Below are 21,215 nucleotides of genomic sequence, written 5' to 3' on the forward strand. Positions count from 1 at the left end.
TTGTTATAGGAACAGGGAAGCAGGATCCAGCTGGCTCGGATCTTCAGAGCCAGCCCGTAGAATTCACGAAGGAAAACAGCTCTCCGGCCCCCGACAGCCGCCAGCGGAACACCGACTGTATTCCCCGAGGGACTGCCAAAAGCAGAGCCTTGCCTGGCCAATCCGTCAGCCCGCTCATTTCCCTCTATGTTCCTATGCCCGGGAACCCAGAGGAGAGTGATCTTGAACGTGCCGCCCAGATGGTTGAGCGTGTCTCTGCACTGCCCCACCAACCGGGAAGATGTCGTTGTTGAGTACAAGGCCTTGATGGCCGCTTGGCTGTCGGTCAGAATGGCTATGTTACGCTTGGGGCTCGAATCACGCTCCAGCCATCGATAGACTTCCAATATCGCCAGTACTTCTGCCTGGAATACACTGGTGAAACCTGGGAGACAGATGCCTGTCTCTCCAGAAATTCCAATCCCCAATTAGTTATTGAGGCCTCTCCATCCTCGACAGAATACATGAATGTGGAATTACTACCCATTTCTAGAATGGTGCTTGTGCTACTGTCTGCTGCCAGTTCCACTTTTTCATTTATTATAAGATCCAAGGATGGCAGATTCAATATGTCTTCAGGGCGTTTCTATGTAAGTGTGGACCGTTGATGAAACACGAAAGTAGTTGACGGGTGTTATGCTTTTCCATCGTTAATGGAGACGCAGATGTTGCGTTGGACTAGTGGCGTGACACGTTTTGATCACATGAGGATATCCGCGATCGTTATGGGGTTGCACCGATCGTGGAAAAATTGCGAGAGAGGCGTCTTCGATTGTATGATCACGCAATTCGTGCTAACGAGAATTCACTTGCCAAGATTGGTTTGAACATCGGTGGTTTGGTACGCTGGATGGGGATTTAAAAGTCTCGAGATTGCACCCAGATCAGGCATTCGATAGAGCCAAATGACGAAACCGATCACGACGAGCCGACCCCGCTTATGAACAGGACAAAGGCTGAAGAAAAAGAAAAAGAAGAAGAGATTTTCTGTATTACCAATTCCGCCGAGAAAAATGGAATCCTTGCTTTGTTTGGCTGTCGATTATGTTATTGAGAGTTAGTACAGCCATCACACCTGCCATGGCGGCAAAAATTATGTCCGAGTGCTGGCAAGTTTGGAGGTGGGAATTTTCTTTCAATTTAAATTCACGGTGGGTTGAGTGTTTCAACGCAAATCCCAATTGAATCTGTCAATTATGCATAGCAAAGAGGACCTCCAATATTTCCGAGCTTAGCTAGCGCAGAGGCTAGGAAGCGTGTGTCGATGATACGTTAGTTATTGTTCTATTTATTCACTTTCTATTTCATCACACTTAATGTTGTACTCTAAAGCACAAGTAAACACAAAAATCCAAGGTACAACTTTGAATTGAAGTCGGGGCAAAAGATGAGATGTCTCTGTGAAATATGGATTTCCTATTCCCATTTTTTAAACAACAACAATCACTTTGCCAATTTGCGTTATACATAGATAACAAAAGGTAGATCATACACACTGTAATATATGCTTTGGGTTAATGGATCGATATAGTGCAACTGATAGGGTAAACTACCTAAGAAGGGGGGAATGTTTAAATGTAAGACAAGATTGTGCTTACCAGGAATTTAATTAAAATATGGCATTTGCGGAATAATAACGACTTCAATTAGATTGCATAATTGGTTGGTTTCATTGCAGACCCATAAAAAATATCTGCAGAATATATAAGTTTATAATTGACTGCTCCTTTAAATTGCCAATAAAGTAGGCAGGAAGAGGATTTGTATTCTTTGTTCAAAGACCTTGTATGATGTAACAAAAGTAAGAACTTCTTATACACCTGAGAGCAGACGTCGAACTCAGAATTACTTGAAAGCAATTATTCCTTTTTTCGGTAACAATGTTTGCCATTACAATGAATGGTTAAAAAATGTTTTGTTATTTCTTTTGACGTTAACAACGCTTTATTCCGTTGAACATTTAGATAACTGTAAACATTATCATCATCTGTTATGGGTGTTATAATATTGCATTCGCCTACGCCTTACGATGTTTATATTTTTCTAATCACTTTTCAGTATTTTTCGTAACACTAAACAAAGGTTAACTTTGATATTGATTATAACGAGGTGAATTATTTATATATGCAATCTTGATTGTTCAAAACACTTATCCGTACTATTAATAACTCACTATTGTGACTACTCGAAACTTTATTTTTTGCTGTCCTTATTGAAAGCGCTGTAAACAGTTGCTTCAGAAAACTTATCATCCACTAAAAATTAAAATTGTTACAAGCTAATGTTCATGCAATTTTTGCATGAAGGCAATACCCCGGCTTTGACATTTCTTCTTATAAACACATAGAAACATTTCAAGGGAGTAACGTCCCTGTGGGGAAGAAAGGCAAGCGCATAAATTGTTAGTGAAAGTTGACAGCAGAAAGCAGCTCATCCATACAGGCGTGTTATGGTTAAGCTTTACGCCTTTGTATATTTCAAAGAAGAAAATTCCTATTAATTAAAGCAATACGTAAACATAATGTACTTCATATTATCAACGACGAATATTTTAAAAGAAGTATGGCGCAGAATCTAAATTTCAGGGGTTTGTTTGCGTTATAGTGTAAGTATTCATACACAGTAACGACTAGACTCTAAGATGGAAACTAGTTGCAGGGAAGGCTAATAACTAAGAATATTCTGCCGTTTTCATCTATACGCTTCATTTTCCACCTATCATTGATTTAGTAGCTATACATGCATATAGCATCTTCACAATTGCATTGAAAATTACCTCATCGCTTGTTTGGTCATTCTCTGGAAGCCTTGTCCGCCAATCTTGCATGCCAGTTGAATTATTCTTGAAATAGGATGGAAACAAAAATTGAAATTCGAATTCACTCCCTTTTTACGGAAAACAATTTCTATGGTACGTACGATTAATATTTGTGGATGTATCACATTACTTTTATTGTCGATCATAGCAATAACCGATTGCTGTTGGTGTTGTGGTTGTTGTTGTTGCTGTTGCGGTTGTTGTTGATGTTGTGAGTGTTGTTGGGGTTGAGGCTGTTGTGTAGTATTATCCGCCCGTGCTTGCATTTGTTGGGCCATTTGTGGTGGTGGTGGACATGCCGAATAAAAGGACATCGGCTCGGATTTGATTTGCTGCTCGAACATGCTGATCGTAGCAAGCAGATCACTTGTCGGGGGTACGGGCATACGCCCGACCCCCCAATGTGCTGGAAAACTAATGTTGATGCCGGTTTTCTTCCTGTCGCCATTCGAAATTTTGTTCCGTTTTGTAAGTTTGATACATACTCAACGGTGCTATCTTATCTGAAATATAGAAAAATATTCGAAGTCAATACTGGTTATGATTTCAATTAGCATTTAGGGTTCCTAAAATTAAATAATTAAAATAATCGTTGGCGCAACAATCCAATTGGCCTTAAAGTGTGTTAGACTCAGATTCCAGATCGTAACGGTACACTACAGAATGACAGTACCCTATAGGACGCAATGTGGTCAGCATTGCGCTCGCCCGAGATTATTACCCTGATTTGACTCAGGTACTCATTCACAGCTGAGTCGACTGGTGTCCGACGTCAAATCACGATACAAATCCCACTGCCACCAGCGAGATTTGAACCGCGACCTTCCGTACGACAGCCTTGCGCTCTAACTACTCAGCTATCCGGACAGACGAGTTTTATGCTAGATGCTATTTTATCGTTAAGAAATTGACTTTCAATACATATAAAGTATTGAGTAAATATTATGCTTCTAAGACATTTTGGATTGTAGACACGATGGTAAACCAGCTACTCGGAGAAGGTTTCCTAGTCATCCAAAAAATGAAACCTGCTCTTTCCGGTTTCGAAAACAAAAGTCCGCTTAGGCGCAAAGAGGTCCACATACGAGGCAACTTTCAACCAAATTGTTCACGTGTTAATCAAACGTTACCCCTCAGCATTGATGAAGATCAGAACATATGGGTGGGCCAATGTAGACTCGGGTCGCTATCTCTTTGGCATGGTGCTCCGATTGCGAATAATAACACCATCTCGGATCCCCTCTGACAATCAGATGAGAGTAAACACTGAAGCAATCCATAACAAAGTTCTTCGTGAAACTTATAAAGGGAAAATGGATATCGCAATAAGTCCAGCGTTCAGATGTCCTGAAGATCAAGCATCGACGAAAAATCTCCAGTCGTCAACCCCAGATCGACTGGTTCCATGGAACTAGCAACGGAACGGAAGATTGCTGTATACATGCGGTGACTGACTAAAAACTCCGTCGAAACGACTCGACAGATAAAAATAAGGAATTTCATCGCGTCTATCGGAAAGATGGATTGAGTGTTTCAATGTACTGTTTAACAATCAGAATATCGGGGAATTGGAAGTCCCGCCTATTGAAAATGGCGGACAAATGCCGCCGTCACCAAACATGGAGAAAACGGTCCATGCAACTTATCTGCATAAGAAACATAAGTGGCCAAGGGTCGATGAAATTACAGATGAACTGGTTAAATATGGCGGCAAGCGATAAGCCAAGACCGACATCAAGACCAACATTGACAATGAGGAAGGTTTTACTCTCAATTTGGTGGGATTGCAGTGGAATCATACACTTCGAGCAATTGAGACCAGGCGAAACGATAACAGCAGACTCATATTGTTCACAATTGGAACGACTTCAATCAAAGCTAATTGAAAAACGGCCAGCTCTAATCAATAGAAGAGGAGTCATTTTGCAACATGACAATGCCCGGCCTCACACAGCAAGAATCACGCAAGAAAAAATAAAGGAGTTAGGATGGGAAGTTCTACTTCATCCACCTTATTCACCAGATATTGCCCCATCGGATTATCATTTGTTTCATTCCTTACGAAATAAAACTTTCAACTCTGTCACCGACGTCGAAAGGCACCTTCAGTCATATTTTGCTTCACGGCCGGCAGATTTCTACAGGAATGGAATTGAAAATTTGCGCAGCAGATGGCGAACTGTTATTGATAATGATGGAGATTATATAATTGATTAAGAAATAAAAATATTAAAGTTTTAATAAATTTTTAATATCTTACTTAAAAATAATGGATTACTTATGGGTACCCCTAATAAAACCGATAACAGATATGACGACAAAAAACGCAGTTGGCAGCCAACAGAGATTATTTAAACTTACAAAAACGATTCCGCTCAAACCTCTTACCGTCTCACACAGGATCACGGTTCCTGTACAAGACAATGAGACAACAAGAAAGTTGCGTTCGAGAGAAGAATCCTCCAAAGAATTTTTGCCACCTATAAAGACGATATTGCCTATATAACGACGAAATTGATGAGGGATACTATGACCATCTGTCCATGAGTAAAAGCCGGATTAGTAGACCGCGATGGATAGATTACCTAATACGTATTGGTAAAAATCATCCAGCGTGAAAAGTCGATAAGGACAATATCTATGGTAGAAAAGGAAGCCGTGGTAGACCCTGGATCACATACAGCCATCTGGCTAGGAATATTGAATTGGTGGGCCTCGTTGCAATGTCTGGGATGTCTGGGGTCTCTCGCCTAGGCAGACCAACACCAAACACCAATTTTTGCGCTGGTGTTGATGATGAAATCCAGCAAACCGATCATTTTTTGTAGTTATTCATTTCGGCAATGTGGCGTTGTCGCGTTGTTTGCACGAAAATCTGTCAATCTCGTTACCACGAATTTGAATCCCGTACGCGGATATTTGTGTTGGTGTTTAAATTCATACAGCGTTAAGTATAATGATAATGAAACTGGCTGTATCTAGTCCTTGTCTAGCTAAAATTCAGTAGCAGTAGTGGTTTGGAAGTTTGCAAATCTAATTGAAATTAATAAACTATCGAATAAGATATAGCGTTGATGAAGAGATGAGATCAAATCATTTCTTTGATATTCTTGTAGTCTCTGTTCATGAAATATTGTATATAATAATAATCGTTGGTGCGGCAATTCAATTGAATTTGCTCCTTGACGTGTGTGTTACAGCACTTCATTCAAGATCGTAACGGTACACTATAGGAGGCAATGTGTTCACCATTGCGCTCGCTCGTACGCTCATGAAATATAGAATAATAGAATACTGAGATATTGAATTTCTCGTTTGAAGATGTTAATGGAATTCTGTGGGAGTCAAGAACAGTATTCCATTGGAGACTACTCTCTAGTTAACAATATATACAATGACTCACAAGTTCGATCCAATAATCGCTTTTCGTACATGTTTCAGTTTTTTTCTTTATTGGAACTGCCAAACAGAATACCGTCAATCTCGTCTTTAGTTTAGGCTGTTATCATCTGCGTGGTAGAATTGAGAATATATCGCATTTGCAAAAATAGTGAAAAATTCTTGTCAAGATAAAAGCAATATATTCGATCAGTTATGTGAGTTTCAAATATGTAATATTAATTTATATATACATATTTTGCAAAGCTTCCTTACATTTTTAACTCAAAACTTTTTTTTGGATATTTCTGAAGCATTTTTGACTCAACAAAAGTTTGTTGTGGTTTCTACATTCTCATTTACGATAAAACCGCTAAATTGCAATTTGATCGCGAAAATTAAGAAAAAATTGAAGGACGCACATTCTCACTGTCAAATTTCTGTGCAGTTAAGTATATTAATTAGTAGGTCAGTAAATATCGGGCAGCCGTAGCAAAAGAAGACTTGGATGCAATACCGTAAGCATCAAATGGGTCGCGATCCAAATTATCTGACGTTAAACCGCGCAAAATTAAGCGAGCGATTAGGATTGGACAAGAAAAAAATGCCGTTGCAATGCACCAGACCCTATAACAGACCGATTATATTAATATTAATGTAGAAACAGTGCGTAGAGTTTTAAAGAAAAATGGTTTGCGGGGCCGTGCAAAGATTAGAAACCCAATAAGCTAGGGCATCATCATCAACGGCACAACAACCGGTATCCGGTCTAGACCTGCCCTAATAAGGAACTCCAGCCATCTCGGTTTTGTGCCGAGGTCCACCAATTCGATATCCCTAAAAGCTATCTGGCGTCCTGACCTACGCCATCGCTCCATCTCAGGCAGGGTCTGTCTCGTCTTCTTTTTAAGATTTTATGTAAACACAAAACCTTATTAAAATCGGTTTACTGTCTGTCTGTCTATCCCTCACACGCATTTTTCTCGGAGACGGTTATTGCGATTGACACCAAATTTGGTAAAAAGGTGGGAACTATGAACGCTCACACATACAGTGAGTTACATCCTTTTACGTTGAATTTAAGTGGGGGTCCCCATACATGCAAAAGTGTGGAGTGCGGGGGGTTGAAAGTGATCATTTTTTTAAGGGGGCTATTCTCAGAAACTACCAAACCGAAAAATCTGAAAAAAATCAGAACGCCGCCGCTATATGGTGCCTAGGCTCCGAAATACCTTCCATAATTTCAAATAAAGTTATTATAATAATAGTATATTACTATATTTTTTTATAATTGGCTGGCCAATGACGTTCTGGGTGTATGGGGCTATCCGGTCTAGCAAGATAGCGGAGAATATCTTATAGATGGTACTCAGCAACGTGATACCTCTATAGTTGTTGCACTGTGTGATATCTCCCTTTTTATGTATGAGACAGATAATGCCTCTTTACAAGTCGTCAGGCAATGATTCGCTGTCCAACACCTTGAGCACAAGTTGATGAACCACTTGGTGTAATTGGTCACCTCCATATTTAATCAATTCGGCTGTAATTCCATCGGCTCCTGGCGCGTACTGCACGGACTGCTTCTTCTATACTTGGTGGTGGCAGTAATTGTCCGTCGTCTTCAGTTGGCGGGAACTCGCCGATGTTCTGCTTGTTCAGTAGTTCATCAAAGTACTCAACCCATCGTTCCGATATGCCATTCTGTCGGAAATCAGATTTCCCTCTTTGTCTCGGCAGGATGACCATCGAGGTGTGTACGGTTTCATACTACTGACTTGTTGGTAAAACTTGCGCGCCTGTGCGGTTGCTCCCTGTACTTTTCGAGTTAACAGACCTGTTGGTTCTCCCAGGCTTCCTTTTTTCGTCTGTGAAGTCGCTTCTCCGTTCGACGGAGTTTGTGATAAGCCTGCGCGCGTGCCCGCGTCCATTAAGAATGCAGGATTACTCGGTATGCAGCATTCTTCCGTTCCGTTGCTAGCTTACATTCATCGTCAAACCAGCCGTTCCGACTCTTTTTGCGGCTGGGGCCAAGTAAGTTTGTGGCCGTATTTATGATAACGTTCTGCAGGTGATTGTGAAGATCATTTGTTGATGCTTCATCTCCATGATCTATCTAAGGCATAGCTTTGCGAAAAACACACTTTACTATATAGAAATTTGTGTTTTCAGCCGAAAAAAAAAAATAAATGAATAGATTGAGATCGGACATGGCCTGGTGCTGGGGAAAAATTTGAGACCACATATGATTACAGAAACGCTTAAGTTCGGTGGGTATAATGTGATGTGGGGCTGCATGACGTCAGGAATGTCGGCATGAAAGGGAGGATGTGGAGAAAGATGACTGTGACTATATTACTATTTTAAATAATAGTTAGAAAGGGAATCTGAGACATTATATTCCAGCACGATAATGATCCGAAGCACTTTGCTAGGATAACGAAAACATTGCTACAAGTCAGTCCTTTGAATTATCCGAACGGCCACTACAATGGCCAGATTTAAATCCAATCGAGCACCTTTGGCAACAGCTGAAATGCAAAATAGCGCTCTATTCTGATCCCCAAAGGAATTTAGATAAAATTTATGCTCATTCTGTTCCAGAGTGGATTAAAATTGATTCAGATGTTTGTAGGAGTTTAGCATGCACACCGAATTGAAGCAATTTTAAAACCAAAAGTCAGACATACAAAATGTTATATTAATGCAGTGTGGCCTAAATTTAAGGTAATCACATAACTGATGGAATGCCATTTTTTAGATATTGCTTTCTTTCATTTTTGTTAAAAACTTTAGATGAAACTGAACTGTATATACAAACAAAAGTTTGTATATTTTCTAATGTATTTAACTTTTAAATATAAAAAAAATTGAGTCAAGCTATCTAAGAATTTCTCATTTACATACTTCAAAATTGAAGACATTCGATCGTGCTTGTGAGTCATTCTATAAATATGTATAGTCAAATGCAATACGCTTACAAGTAGTTGAAGAAATAATTCCCTTAACATTGAAACATATTCCACGTGTATTAGACAGCAGTCAATGGTTTTACAAAAATTATAACCAGGTTGGGAATGAGGGAATGATTAAATCAGTTACGATTTCGTGTGGACAGCGTCTTAAAGCGTCACAGATATTTGATTATTAGTTCTTTCATAGTTGTAACTGCAATGCTATACTGCGCAAATTTAAATGAAGTCAGCTTTGATTCCACAGATTCATTATTACTTTATACTACATCCTGAGCTGTTGGTCTTGAATGAACATGCTATACTTTCTAACTTTGCTCTGGCTATTGCCTTTAAATATAATGTCAAATCTTTTACATCAAATTTTAGATGATATATTTCCATACATTACATACATATATCCATAATATAAATCTTCTATTATTCGAGAAAGTGGTAATCGTTGCATAACATCGACATTCTACATTACACAAATATAGCGTCGCACAGTCTACTAGTCACAATTTGTCTACACTTCAATAGCAATGCATTACCCGGCAAAGTGTACTCGCTTAGTAGATTATAGAGGCACCATGTAGTAAATCGTGGACGTACATAGTATGATTGAGCGAAAAGGTAGTACTCTACTTTCACGTGCACACGCCTCAGCATCGATGCTGCAAAATTCCAATGTGGCTCAATATCAATAGGCGAGGGACTGTTTGTGATGATGAGAACATGTGGAACTATAGCCTGATTCTGAGATGAATATCTAACGGAATTTCTCTATATTGTATTATATTGTCAAGGTCGTCTGGAATGCTACCACTTTGTATTGCATATGAGTATATTCGCATGTTGATATGCGAACGATGTATGACTATATTCTTCACGTGTTATAGCAGAAACACATCAGTGATATGGCGAATTTGAAATGTACGAGGAGCTGAGGGAATTGCACATAGATATATTTATGCAGATAAAAGAATTATACTCGTAGCCATTATAAATATTATAATTTCTAGGATAATTTCTGCTGATGGACACCGATGATAAATATAGCGATGTTTAGTGTATAGTGTAACAGCCATGAATGGCGATATTCTGAGAAGAGTTTAAAGGTAGCAACAGGCAACAATTTAATGTTTTTCGATGGATATTTGATAAACATCTGTTCCCATTCCTTGTTTTAATTATGCTAATTATAGAACAACTATATTATGGCATGCAAAAGGTGTCTTTATACAGAAAAAAATATCTATAAGTAAAATTGTTTTAGCTAGAACTTTTCGAATACGCCGGATTTGATGATTAGTTGTTGCTTTTGATAGTCATTTGCTTATTTATACTATATACCATACATAAGATCGCGTTTCGCGAGCCTCTTGAGAATGGGCCAATGATGTTCTGAGCGTATGGGGATATCCGGCATAGCAAAATAGAGGAGGTTCTTTTTAGTGAGTTGTAAAAAGTCCTCTGTGCGCTTGGGTTCGTATCCCCCATTAAGCACCCTGGGCTACCCAGTATATCCCTCAACCGTTCCTCTTCTTTTTTTAATATCATAGCCATGAACTTGGTACCCATTCCACAGAAGGATTTTGGCCTGTGCAGAGACGTCCTTGCTCCCTTCTTTGCCACTTCGTCCGTTGCCTTATTGCATTCCAACCGAACTTGGCCAAGAACCCATAGTATCCAAACCTTATTGTGCGAGCCGAGCGTATCCAGTCTCTCAAAGCATCCCCATGCCAACTTATAATTCACCTGGTTGGACCTAAGTGTCTTGACCGCCACTTGGCTGCTAGGCAGAAATTAATTGGCTGTTCCTAATGTGCTTGCTTGTTTAAGCTGTATGTCACACCCACGTTCTCCTAGTTTGACCCGTTACTCCAACGTGTTTCTTACCGAAGTGAAACTTCGTTGTCTTGTTATCCCTTGGTATCAATAATTCGGGGTACCGTCTATATCAATCTTTCTTCGTTTTAGGCAGCTCCCTGCCTCATGGCATGGTCACGTAATTTGCGTTAATGAGAATTCACTGGCCAAGGTTGGTCTGAATATCGAAGTCGGTGGTAAGCGATCAAAATGCCGACCGAAACAACGGTGGCTTGACACGCTGGACGGTGGTTTGAACGACTACATCCGGATCAGGCTTTCGATTAAATAAAATGGCGCAACCGATCACGACGAGCCGACCCTGCTTGTGAACGGGAGAAAGGTTAAAGAAAAAGAAGAACATTTGATTGGAATTTTATATTATCCTTTAGGGCTGTTGATCTTGAGTAAGCACTTGCCGTCGAAGAGTTCTATTGTCTTTGTTGATCAAATTGTCGGTGGTCTGGTTGGTGTACCCGCTTAATCTGGCGACATAAAAAAATGTGTTTGGTCTCTTTCACCACGCCTTCCGAGTATATAAGGGTAGCATTCGTCGGGTCATGTGGTTGGAAATGTGAGACAACAACCGGATGGGACGATAATTTGAATACTGCGTGGATTTCTTTCATTTTCCATATTAAACTTGTGGTACTTTCCTGTCAGTCAGATGGTATTCTTCATTCCTCAGTAACCCGATCAAAGAACTTATTTAGGGACAGTGTTTGCCTCTACAGCTTTTGTAACGCTGATAAGTGGAAAACTTCAAAGAGTCGGCAGCCCTTCTGAAAGTAGAGAATTAGCAATTTCTTTCGTTGAAGTCTGTTCGTCGGTTGATAAGCATGATGTACATGAGTAGTTTATCTTCGATATTCTGTGTGCATTAGTGTCGTCTCTTGATAAGTCAATATATACCTCCCTCCCCTCCCTCGTCAATATAGACCTCCCTCGCCGTCCCGAGTGTCCAGTTTATCGTAAAATATCTTTTAATGGACCGCTCAGGTAACAGCGATCGCTTTTCCGTAAAAACCCCGCTGAAAGCTTTTTTGTTGTCTCGAAAGGAAATATTCTTAACATGTAGACCGCCATCACCCGACTAAATTCAGTTTCTTTGGAGTCAAGTGAGGATTGCAATATGAGTATGCGTTTTCATGCTTCAGTTGAAGGAAAATCTTAAGACGTATATGCAAGAGATTCCGCAGAATATTCATTTGGCCCAAGATTCTCATCCTGCTCAGTGCAAATCCATTTTTTGCGGCCTGTAAATCTCCCAGAAAAGTATGTTTTATCGCCGCTCACGTAAGGATGCGAATGAACTTTTTGTGCACGTGTGTTCGGGCATTATTTTCACCAAAGCCGGGTAAACCTTGAATATATTGAACTTTCCGTTTAACACCTTTCTTTTCGGGGACGTTGTACTTGCCAGAACTTGCTAGACAGCCTGTTACCATTACTGCCGAAACGTAAGGTAAATTGAAGGATTGTCCTTTCACTTGACAACTTCTCACTTTTCTGTTAAGAACTGATTAATTATTTCAAAAGTAACAAGGGACAAACACTAAACCGAATGCTTTCACGAAGATAAGATTCAAATTTCTCGCTCCATGACGTCACATGAAGTGGGAGCTAATCACCGCGTTTTCTTTTCCGCCTTGTGAGAATTCAATTTTTCAACCATTATAATTAGTATATGAGCGTTCCGAACTGTTTTTTTCAACGGATATGTAATTGGGCAACCTAATTACTACTATTTCGGCGTAAAAAAACACATAAGTAGCTATTTTCTAATGTGAGGAGTCTATTGGTCAGCGTTTTATCGTGGAGGTACTAATGGTAGAGGCGTTTCTTCTCACGGATCTTCATTTGGACATTGCCATTCAAAAGCCACGTATCTTATCACACTTGATGACCCTGAAGAATGCATAAACCGCTTTATGAATCGTGTTTTTAATCATGGTCGCCACTATTCAATGTGCGGCGACCAATGCATTCCTCTCGCTCTTTTATCGGCGACTTGATTCGCAAAACAGTAATCAACGGTCGATGTTGAGGTACGATTGTCTCATAGGGAACGGGTTTGTAGTCTGCGACGGTGATGAAATGCCTGCATCTTATAAGGATATAGTTAATTTGGGTTTTACTATACCTAGTATAAAATGTAGAAAAAGTATATATTTTCAAAATAAACTATGTATTTCGTGTGTGCCCGCTAAATCGACTATACGCTCGCTACTCTCATTGCCTGCTTTAAACCCTTCTCCTCCATGGCACCTGTTGCGGTTTACCTTTCCTTTCTTTCTTAACAAATAAATCGTGTAAACAACTGATATAATAGTGAGACCTAAGATCCTAAAGCCTTGTTAAAACTGATTCACGTTTTGCCTGTGTTTATGTACTATAACAATTATTAATGGAGTAAAAGTGTCTCAAAGTTGCATCATGGAAATGGCAGTGTGTGAAGCATTCAGCTTCCAATTTCATATTATGATTGACGCATTCCACTTTCTATCACCAGGTAGTATAATAATATCATTAGCACTTCATAGCCTACTATCCCTATCCCTACTATCTGATGGTGAATCAATATTCTATGTAGTTAAATTTGAAGTTGTGCAATTGGAATGGTTCTAATCCACAAGCCAGAACTAAAATAAAAATATTTGTATTTTAGAAGGTTCTGCAGCACTGTCCTCCACCTATCGAATCCATACCCAATAGATTTTATACTTTGATCAAATCTAGAAATTCATTTCCTATCTATAGATTGATATTCAGGGGTGTGTTTCGTTCGCGTTCGTGTTTTCACTCGTACACTTTATTTCATCCTGCAAGTCCTAAAGCTGAACTTGGAATCAGTCATATAACTTTTGATGTTTACTTTTGTATAGTCCGAATACAGACCTATATATATCTACATAATTTGAAGTGAAAGTATTTTATGTTTACATTACCCACGACGAGACACTGCATCCTTGCCGTTGAGTATATTAGTTTTGTATATAGGATGGATATAATACGAAATGGAGGTTTGCCGGTGTTATGATATGGGTTAGCTACGTTCGATAGCAAGCTACACTTACGCGTAGCTACGAAAGGCTTCATGTATCGTTCACAAAACGGAATAGCGGAAATCTACGTATATACACATGGTTGAATAGCTTAGCTAACTACAAGGTGGTATAGCATGCCTCATAATATAATGCTGTCTCTACCCCAAAAGTGCTTTTATTGACGGGACTGGCATTGAATGAAGCAAAATGCTGGTGTTTTGTGTTTATGTTTCGCATGAAAAACCATTTGCAGCATGTATAGATGAAATGTGTATAAAAAGAAATGTGGTGGGACTGAACTAAACTTCAATGATGATAGAAAGGCAAGGGCAAGCTCAGTATTCTTGAGTTGGGTCATGTACTTGCGGAATCGATGAACGGATGAAGTTTTACTTTCTTTTCGGTCCTGATAGACTATTTAAACTGTTGAGTTGGTTTAAGCCTAATTTATCCCTTAGATGAAGTTTAAAGTTAGCTGAGGATTCTCTAATGTGTAAATGGAACTTTTGTTTCAAACAAAAGTATTAGGCTTAGGTGAGCACCCATGAATTGAATAGAAATTAGAGAGTGGATATAGAAACCATTTCATATTCCATTATTCTGCCATTGGTCCATTGCCTCACTCGCAATTGCAAAGACTTTTCCTTCGGAGCAAATTCGAAAAAAAAGAAATGCGTCCCTTTTAAATTCAAACATACTTTGCATTTTCTTGCATGTGAATCACGGATTAGAATCTTTGAGGTAGTAGAAATCCTTTCAAAATTATTCAGATTGTTTTTCATAAATTATAAACTTTAGTTAGCCACAATTAAACAAATTTGACAACCTTAACATCCTTTCATATTCTTGGACCTCATTAGTATATAAATAAATGCACAAGAATATTAACTTAAACTTGGAATATACAAAAAATATATATATTATTCCTGAGCATAGTAAAAATTACCATATTAATTAATTTTAATAATGATTGTACTCTGGTGGTTGCTAGTTACTAATAAATCTTCTGAAGCGGAAAGATGTTTGCTGTCTTAATACAAAGCAAAGATTGGATAAAAGAAGGATTGAGAAGGAACCCAGAAAACGAAACAAGTGGGTTCAATTAAACGCGGCTAATAGATGGTTATATGCAAGGTATGGATAATTTTTGCCTACAACGTTCGTTCCTTTTAAAGGAGATCCAATACGAAAATATTATAATGTAATCGCCTTTTGGCTGTTCCCCACGGATGTGTCCGATGCGTCTATAGAAGTGATACATTAGTGTGTGCGCTTTTAAAAAAGTTGCTTCACCGTTAAGTGCTAGTTCATCAATAGTAAGTCATTTGGGACGAAAGGAGAGATTAACTTTTGATATGCATATACTTCGCAGCTGTAAAGATAATACCAGATAAATTAGACATACTTATAAGCTTGATATAGAGTTTGTTAAGAGTGCTATGGAAAATTTTGAGATCTTGTAAAATCACTATATAACAAAATACCCGATACTGCATTTCAAAAATGATAAGTTACTTGAATCGAAATTCAAAATATTGGCAATACGCGAGGATGATGGGAGAATATTTAGCTAGGACCATTGACACAGATGAAACCACGGCAGTTCCGTCGGTTCTAAAGTCAAGGCAATTACCAGCCAAGGATTGGCACCCCCATTTCTGGAATTTATGGCTGGGTGTAAAAGAGTCTGATGTCCGCCCTTAAGGTTGATGTAGTTTGAAAAGCGATTAGAAGCACTTCGAGTTATAAGAACAAACCGCAGATAAATTTACAAATAATTCTATTATATGTGTCGGCCATCTCGGGAGAGTGGATTCGATGGCAATTGTCGTCCCTTCTTAATGGTTGACCTATCGACCGGCGTGTGCACTGACCAAGTTATACGTTTATGATAGTATCAGGCCAGTGTATTCCAATGATACGACACAAACATGTTTTGACGTATGCTTGGAGCCTTCGAGTGATACTGGGGGTCACTTTGCATGTGCTACTCCCATATCACAACACAGAAAAAACACCAGCACAGAACAGCCTCAACTTGTCTTAGTGTTAAGATTTGAGGATTTTAGACAGGGCAGTAAAAGTGGATTTAGCGCTGTTAACGCATCGTAGAGCATCTAGTTCGGCTCTTTCGATGCTCTACCCATTAGTCCAGAGTGAGAGAGTGCGATGGCCCGTCACACTGAGAACCTTGGTTTTCTTGGTATTTATCTTCAGTCCACCTCTACTTGCCTTTCTTTCCAAATCCAGAGCCATTTGGCCAAGGTCCATGACCCAGTGAGAGAGCAATCAGATGTAATCGATAGAGAGAGTTTATCAACAATGTTATATCGACATCTGAAATGCAAATATACTTTAAGAGGGCAATTATCACAATTGTAACATTAAATTCGAACGGTTTCTCACGAAATTTTGAAAGTGAAAGTAGCACTTAATGTTGCGATATGGAAGTAGAAAATGGATGTCATCCAAAAACGACCACCCGTCTTAAGTTCTTTGCAATCTTGATATAATTTATCAAGTGGATAATTTCTAAAAAGAAATCCTGTTTCACATTGAATTTGTTCCTTTCTGTTGTAATTAAAGTAAAAACTAAAACAAGTCAAGAAGCTGGACGCTGAAAGAATTAGGTATCAAAAGTCTTGTGAGGAAACTTGAATGCAAGGAATGCATAGTTAAAAAATTCAATTGTACACTATTTTTCGAAGTCATTTTACAAGACTAATTCATTCTGGAGAATACTATATCGATATGAATTACCTTCTTTAGTATCTGGCTTCACAGTGAGAGCTGAGGTTTATTTAGTTAATATGAAAAAGTTCACTTAAAACAGATATAAAAAGGAATGGATGAAAGTAGTTATTTTATATGTCGATCTTTAGTACTATATACCAATTATTTCCGATTATTATGAATTCACATAAGTTTGAGTTACTGTAACTTTATTACTAATGATCGGATTCTTCTTCCACTGCAAGATCCTACGGGCTCAAGGGATTTCGCGGTCTGATAATCCACTATTATTAAGTTTATATAAGTCGATATCGGAGTGAGAGTTATTTCGAGGTCTAGATTTCATATAAGCATATCATCATTAATAGTTTCAGATTTGTTGGTTGGGTAATTTCAGAAAATGAGTCCTGTTTCACTTTAGGTTTGTACCTTACTCCCCTATTCATGACCGATGTCGAAATTAAGATCTTTTAAAGTATTTAGCTTTCATTCATTCATTATGGAGAACAATGTACCCATCCTTTTGGATATATGGGGGGAGCCTCCCTTTTATGTCTACATAAACCCATACCACTTCCTCTATGCGTGTGACTTCGTAGTTTGTACACTAAATTTCGTTTGAATTTTCCTGAAAAATGCGGGTGGCAGACAGGCAGACAATAAAAGTATTTCAATATACAACACCTTAATAAAAAATAGACCCAGGAAGTCATGAAGAGAGATGAGGCACACCCTTAATCCCCACAGTAATTGTGACTGAGATGCCACTTTTCGTTAAACCGTCACCATGCAGCTGATCGCATGCAACCAAAAAGTTGATAACATTGCTAACGGTTATCGCCTTAATTGCCAGTTATTGCAGATAACTCCTTTGTAAAGGTAGAGATTCAGATAAAGTCGTTTACGTGGGAAAAAGGTAGATCTTGATTTCATCTCAAGTGGCTCCGTTTTAAAATTAAGAATAGGAATTTCCATCTTAGCCCATTTGTGGCTTAATTTATTCAAATCCAAAAGTTAATTCACAATTATTCTATACTTGTACATTGTTTTAGTAAGGAACACAGTCAGGAAAAAATATTCGAGAATTGAAATGGAGGAAGAGACCTTATTCCAACAAGTGAGTTGATAGATGTAAGGAGGCATTGAAAAACAATTGACCCGTAATATCGCACCAAAATTAGCTTGTTCGATCAGAACCAGAAATGATCCTTGAATAAAACGTTGAATTGAATTCGAGTCTTATGTGAAGTAACTTTCTTTCGAAAAGCGTACATACTTCGTTTATTTTGCTTTCAGGGAGCTTTCACACATCAGATACATTCAACCAGAATCGGGGTCTAGGAAGAAGGAAGGAATTTATTTTGAAGGTATAATACATTCAAAATTAATACGGGAATATTAAGAAAGTTATAAGTTGCAAGCTAGGACTAACAATAGATGGAATGGGGAGGTTTAATGGGTACATTTACCTTTATTTACTTATTTACCATTTACGGTAGATAAAGTAGAAATTAGTGTCAGAAACCATGTGCCATTTGGCAAATGTGGAGAGTCCTTCATATGCTCAAAGCAGAATAACGTCTCACTGCGTGCATGAGGGTCCACAGTTCCAAGATTTTCTCCAATTTTTTTTATCAAATGACAGACAGGCAGATAATAAAACAAGTGCACACAAAACTTCGAAAAGGAGTTCCAATTACTGTCACAAGAATAAAGCAGAAGTGCATTTAAGGGTGTTGAAAGAAAACAACTATTGTATAATTTCCTCTCATAGGAAATTATTGGCATTCACATTACATATTCGGATGTGCACTGTGCATGATTTGTTTCGTATACATAGTATTTTTTATTTATTTAAATACAGATTCTTTACTATCCGTCTTATATAAAATGGAACTTCTTTGCATGAGAAGATAAGCGACTATTATTCTCTTGGATTTCGATTTAACTCAACATCTGGCACGCACGTATAAATATTTTGTTTGTTTTGCAAAATGCGTTTATGACACCCGGCCGCATTCCGAAACACTAGATGATTTACTGCTTGTATAATTTACCCACCTTTTCCATGATAAGAGTACTGGAGATGTTTTATTATTTTGTATCAAATATCGAGAACAATAAAAACACTGGTCTCCTTGCAGCAGTAGTAACAGCGTTGACAGGGACTCGCCCTACATAAGTAAATTAGTCGACACCATGAGTGACATAAATCTCTATCTGTATATTCAACACCGGATGGCGTTTGAACTTCAGTACAATTTCATCAACGTTTGCGCTCTACAAAGAACTCAACTGAGTAATACTAAGGACTGAGACACAGGACTTGAACTTGTCTAAAATAAAACCTCATTAAAGTCGGTTTATTGTCTCTCTGTGAGACGCACTTTTCTCAGAAACGGTTGTACCAAATGACATAATGGTGGGAAGGTGGGAACTGTGAACGCCCGTGCACGCAATAAGTTACATCGTTCTATGTAGAACTTAAGAGGTAGGGGGTCCCCATATATGTAAAAGGGGGGTGAATTTTTTTCCTTCAAATATAGCCATGTGGGGTATCAACCGAAAGGTCTCGATTAGTAATTTTCAATGCCGTTCTTACATTTAATGCATAAGGGGAGGGCGTGGCTGGAAGGTGGCCATTCTCAGAACCTACTCAACCGAAAAATGCGAAACTGCGAAGAGCAGAAAACGCGACTACAGCTTAGTAAATGATTATTAAAAAATTGTAAGCAGCGTCGATTAATAGATATTGTGGGGTACTTGTAAAAGTGTTTTTAAGAAAAAAAGATTTAAAAATAGCGCTTTTCTCCAAAAGTGCTTTTTGGGGGATTTTTTTTGCGGTGGGCACAATAACTTCATAACGATTCATCCGAAATCAGAATTTAAAAAAAATTCGTTAATTCGTCGTATTACTTGGTCGCTAAACGAAGGATTTGACAAAAAGCGAACTTTTAAAAGAGTGACGGCGGTTTTAACAAAATTTTCACTTTTCCGAAGTATTAAATTTTCAATGTTCAATGTTTTTAGAAAAACTAGCTTTTCTTTTTTTTCAGCAACTAGCTATTAACATGGTAAATAAGTGGTAAAAAATTGACGTTGTGTGAGCTAGTAGTCTTTTAGTAATCATGGTCACTTTTGCAAAAACACGATGCTGATATATTCGCGTTTAAAGTTTCAACTTTCTGTTTTTCATTTTAAAAATTAACTTATTCAACCATTAACTCATCAATCATCGATTTGGTGCTGTCTACAACCCATTATAGCAGTGTATACGGCGGCGAAGGTTGAAAAGTGTTTGCGCAACTAGGATGGAGTAATGCGTTATAAACAGCTATAACTTCGGATCTAATGCTCCGATCGTAATGAAATTTGGTGAGAATATTCTTGAGATGATGTACTTGAAAAATCTCCAATATAAAATTTTGAATTTTCTCGGCCATCAGAACTTTATATAACCCCTTGAGGAGAGACGTACCTGTAACCGATTCAGAAACATCCGAATTTGCTTTGGTTTAAGAATGTGGAACATCTTGTATATAAATAATAAAAAAATAAAATAAAAAAAAAAATTTTTCCACCATATAATTCTCAAATTTTACTAAAATTTTCGGGAAGACCTCGTTGGTCTTGGCTTATTTTGAGAATTCACGATTTATTTAGATCGTTTTTTTTAACATCATTGATCTGATTAACATATTTTCCCTTGATTGACTTTCTTGTAGTTTGGGTACTACACGAGCTTATCCAATTGTTGCTGAATATCTCTCCCGACAGAGAGCAACGTAAAGTTCAGAGTCAACTTTTTGTTGCTGACAAGGATCAAACTTTTGTTAAATTCTAGCCTATTTCCCAGAGAATTAAATAAATGTAAAAATTGCGTTAAAACTATCGCCCAGATATTCTATCAAATTCGAAATATTTTCTTGGATTATCGACAACACTGAACATCTCAACCCATTCTGTACCCATGTGCAAAACCCCCCTCACCTACAATCCATTTCCTGACCGTGCCAACACCTCCGAGGCACAAAAGGGTAGAAGAAGCACATCGATGACGACGAAATTACCCTTCCCCCCAGCTACTTTTCCTTGCAGCCACGTCGTTTTAGATTGGAAGGGAATGATTTATAGAGTCGATTCCAGAACGAGAGAGCGTAGAAATCCTGTGGCAGGTGGCAGAACAACACAAGCACAAATTGTTCCATTCTTCTTCTCTCACTTCGTCAATTCACGGGTTTCCGATTTCCCCGAAACCCCACAGTCGCCCGGACATACTGAAATTACGCTACGATTCTTCTTCCTTGGCGTCTTCGTTGTCCTCGTCTTCGTGTCCCTTTTATTTGCGAAATTTGATTTGCGGGGCGCTCTCTAGAT

At 38.5% G+C, this 21,215-nt stretch overlaps 1 protein-coding gene and 1 long non-coding RNA gene across 5 annotated transcripts in view; one reads left to right on the forward strand and one right to left on the reverse strand.

Annotated features, from left to right (window-relative positions):
* LOC119653790 (zinc finger protein 2 homolog) overlaps nt 1-21,215 on the reverse strand; it is an 82,708-nt gene that overhangs the window by 25,553 nt on the left and 35,940 nt on the right. For all 4 annotated transcript variants that reach the window (XM_038058797.1, XM_038058796.1, XM_038058795.1 and 1 more), the window contains exons 2-3: nt 2,959-3,360; nt 2,816-2,881 (exon numbers count right to left, since the gene is read on the reverse strand). In XM_038058797.1, the coding sequence (XP_037914725.1) occupies nt 2,816-2,881; nt 2,959-3,243 (351 nt within the window). In that variant the 5' untranslated portion in view covers nt 3,244-3,360. The remainder of the gene's footprint in view (nt 1-2,815; nt 2,882-2,958; nt 3,361-21,215) is intronic.
* On the forward strand, nt 2,840-20,358 carry LOC119653791. The gene is made up of 3 exons (XR_005249757.1): nt 2,840-2,950; nt 20,105-20,213; nt 20,285-20,358. It is a non-coding gene; the product is annotated as an uncharacterized LOC119653791 (long non-coding RNA).

This window comes from Hermetia illucens, chromosome 4, assembly GCF_905115235.1.
Source record: "Hermetia illucens chromosome 4, iHerIll2.2.curated.20191125, whole genome shotgun sequence".
Taxonomy (NCBI): Eukaryota; Metazoa; Arthropoda; class Insecta; order Diptera; family Stratiomyidae; genus Hermetia; species Hermetia illucens.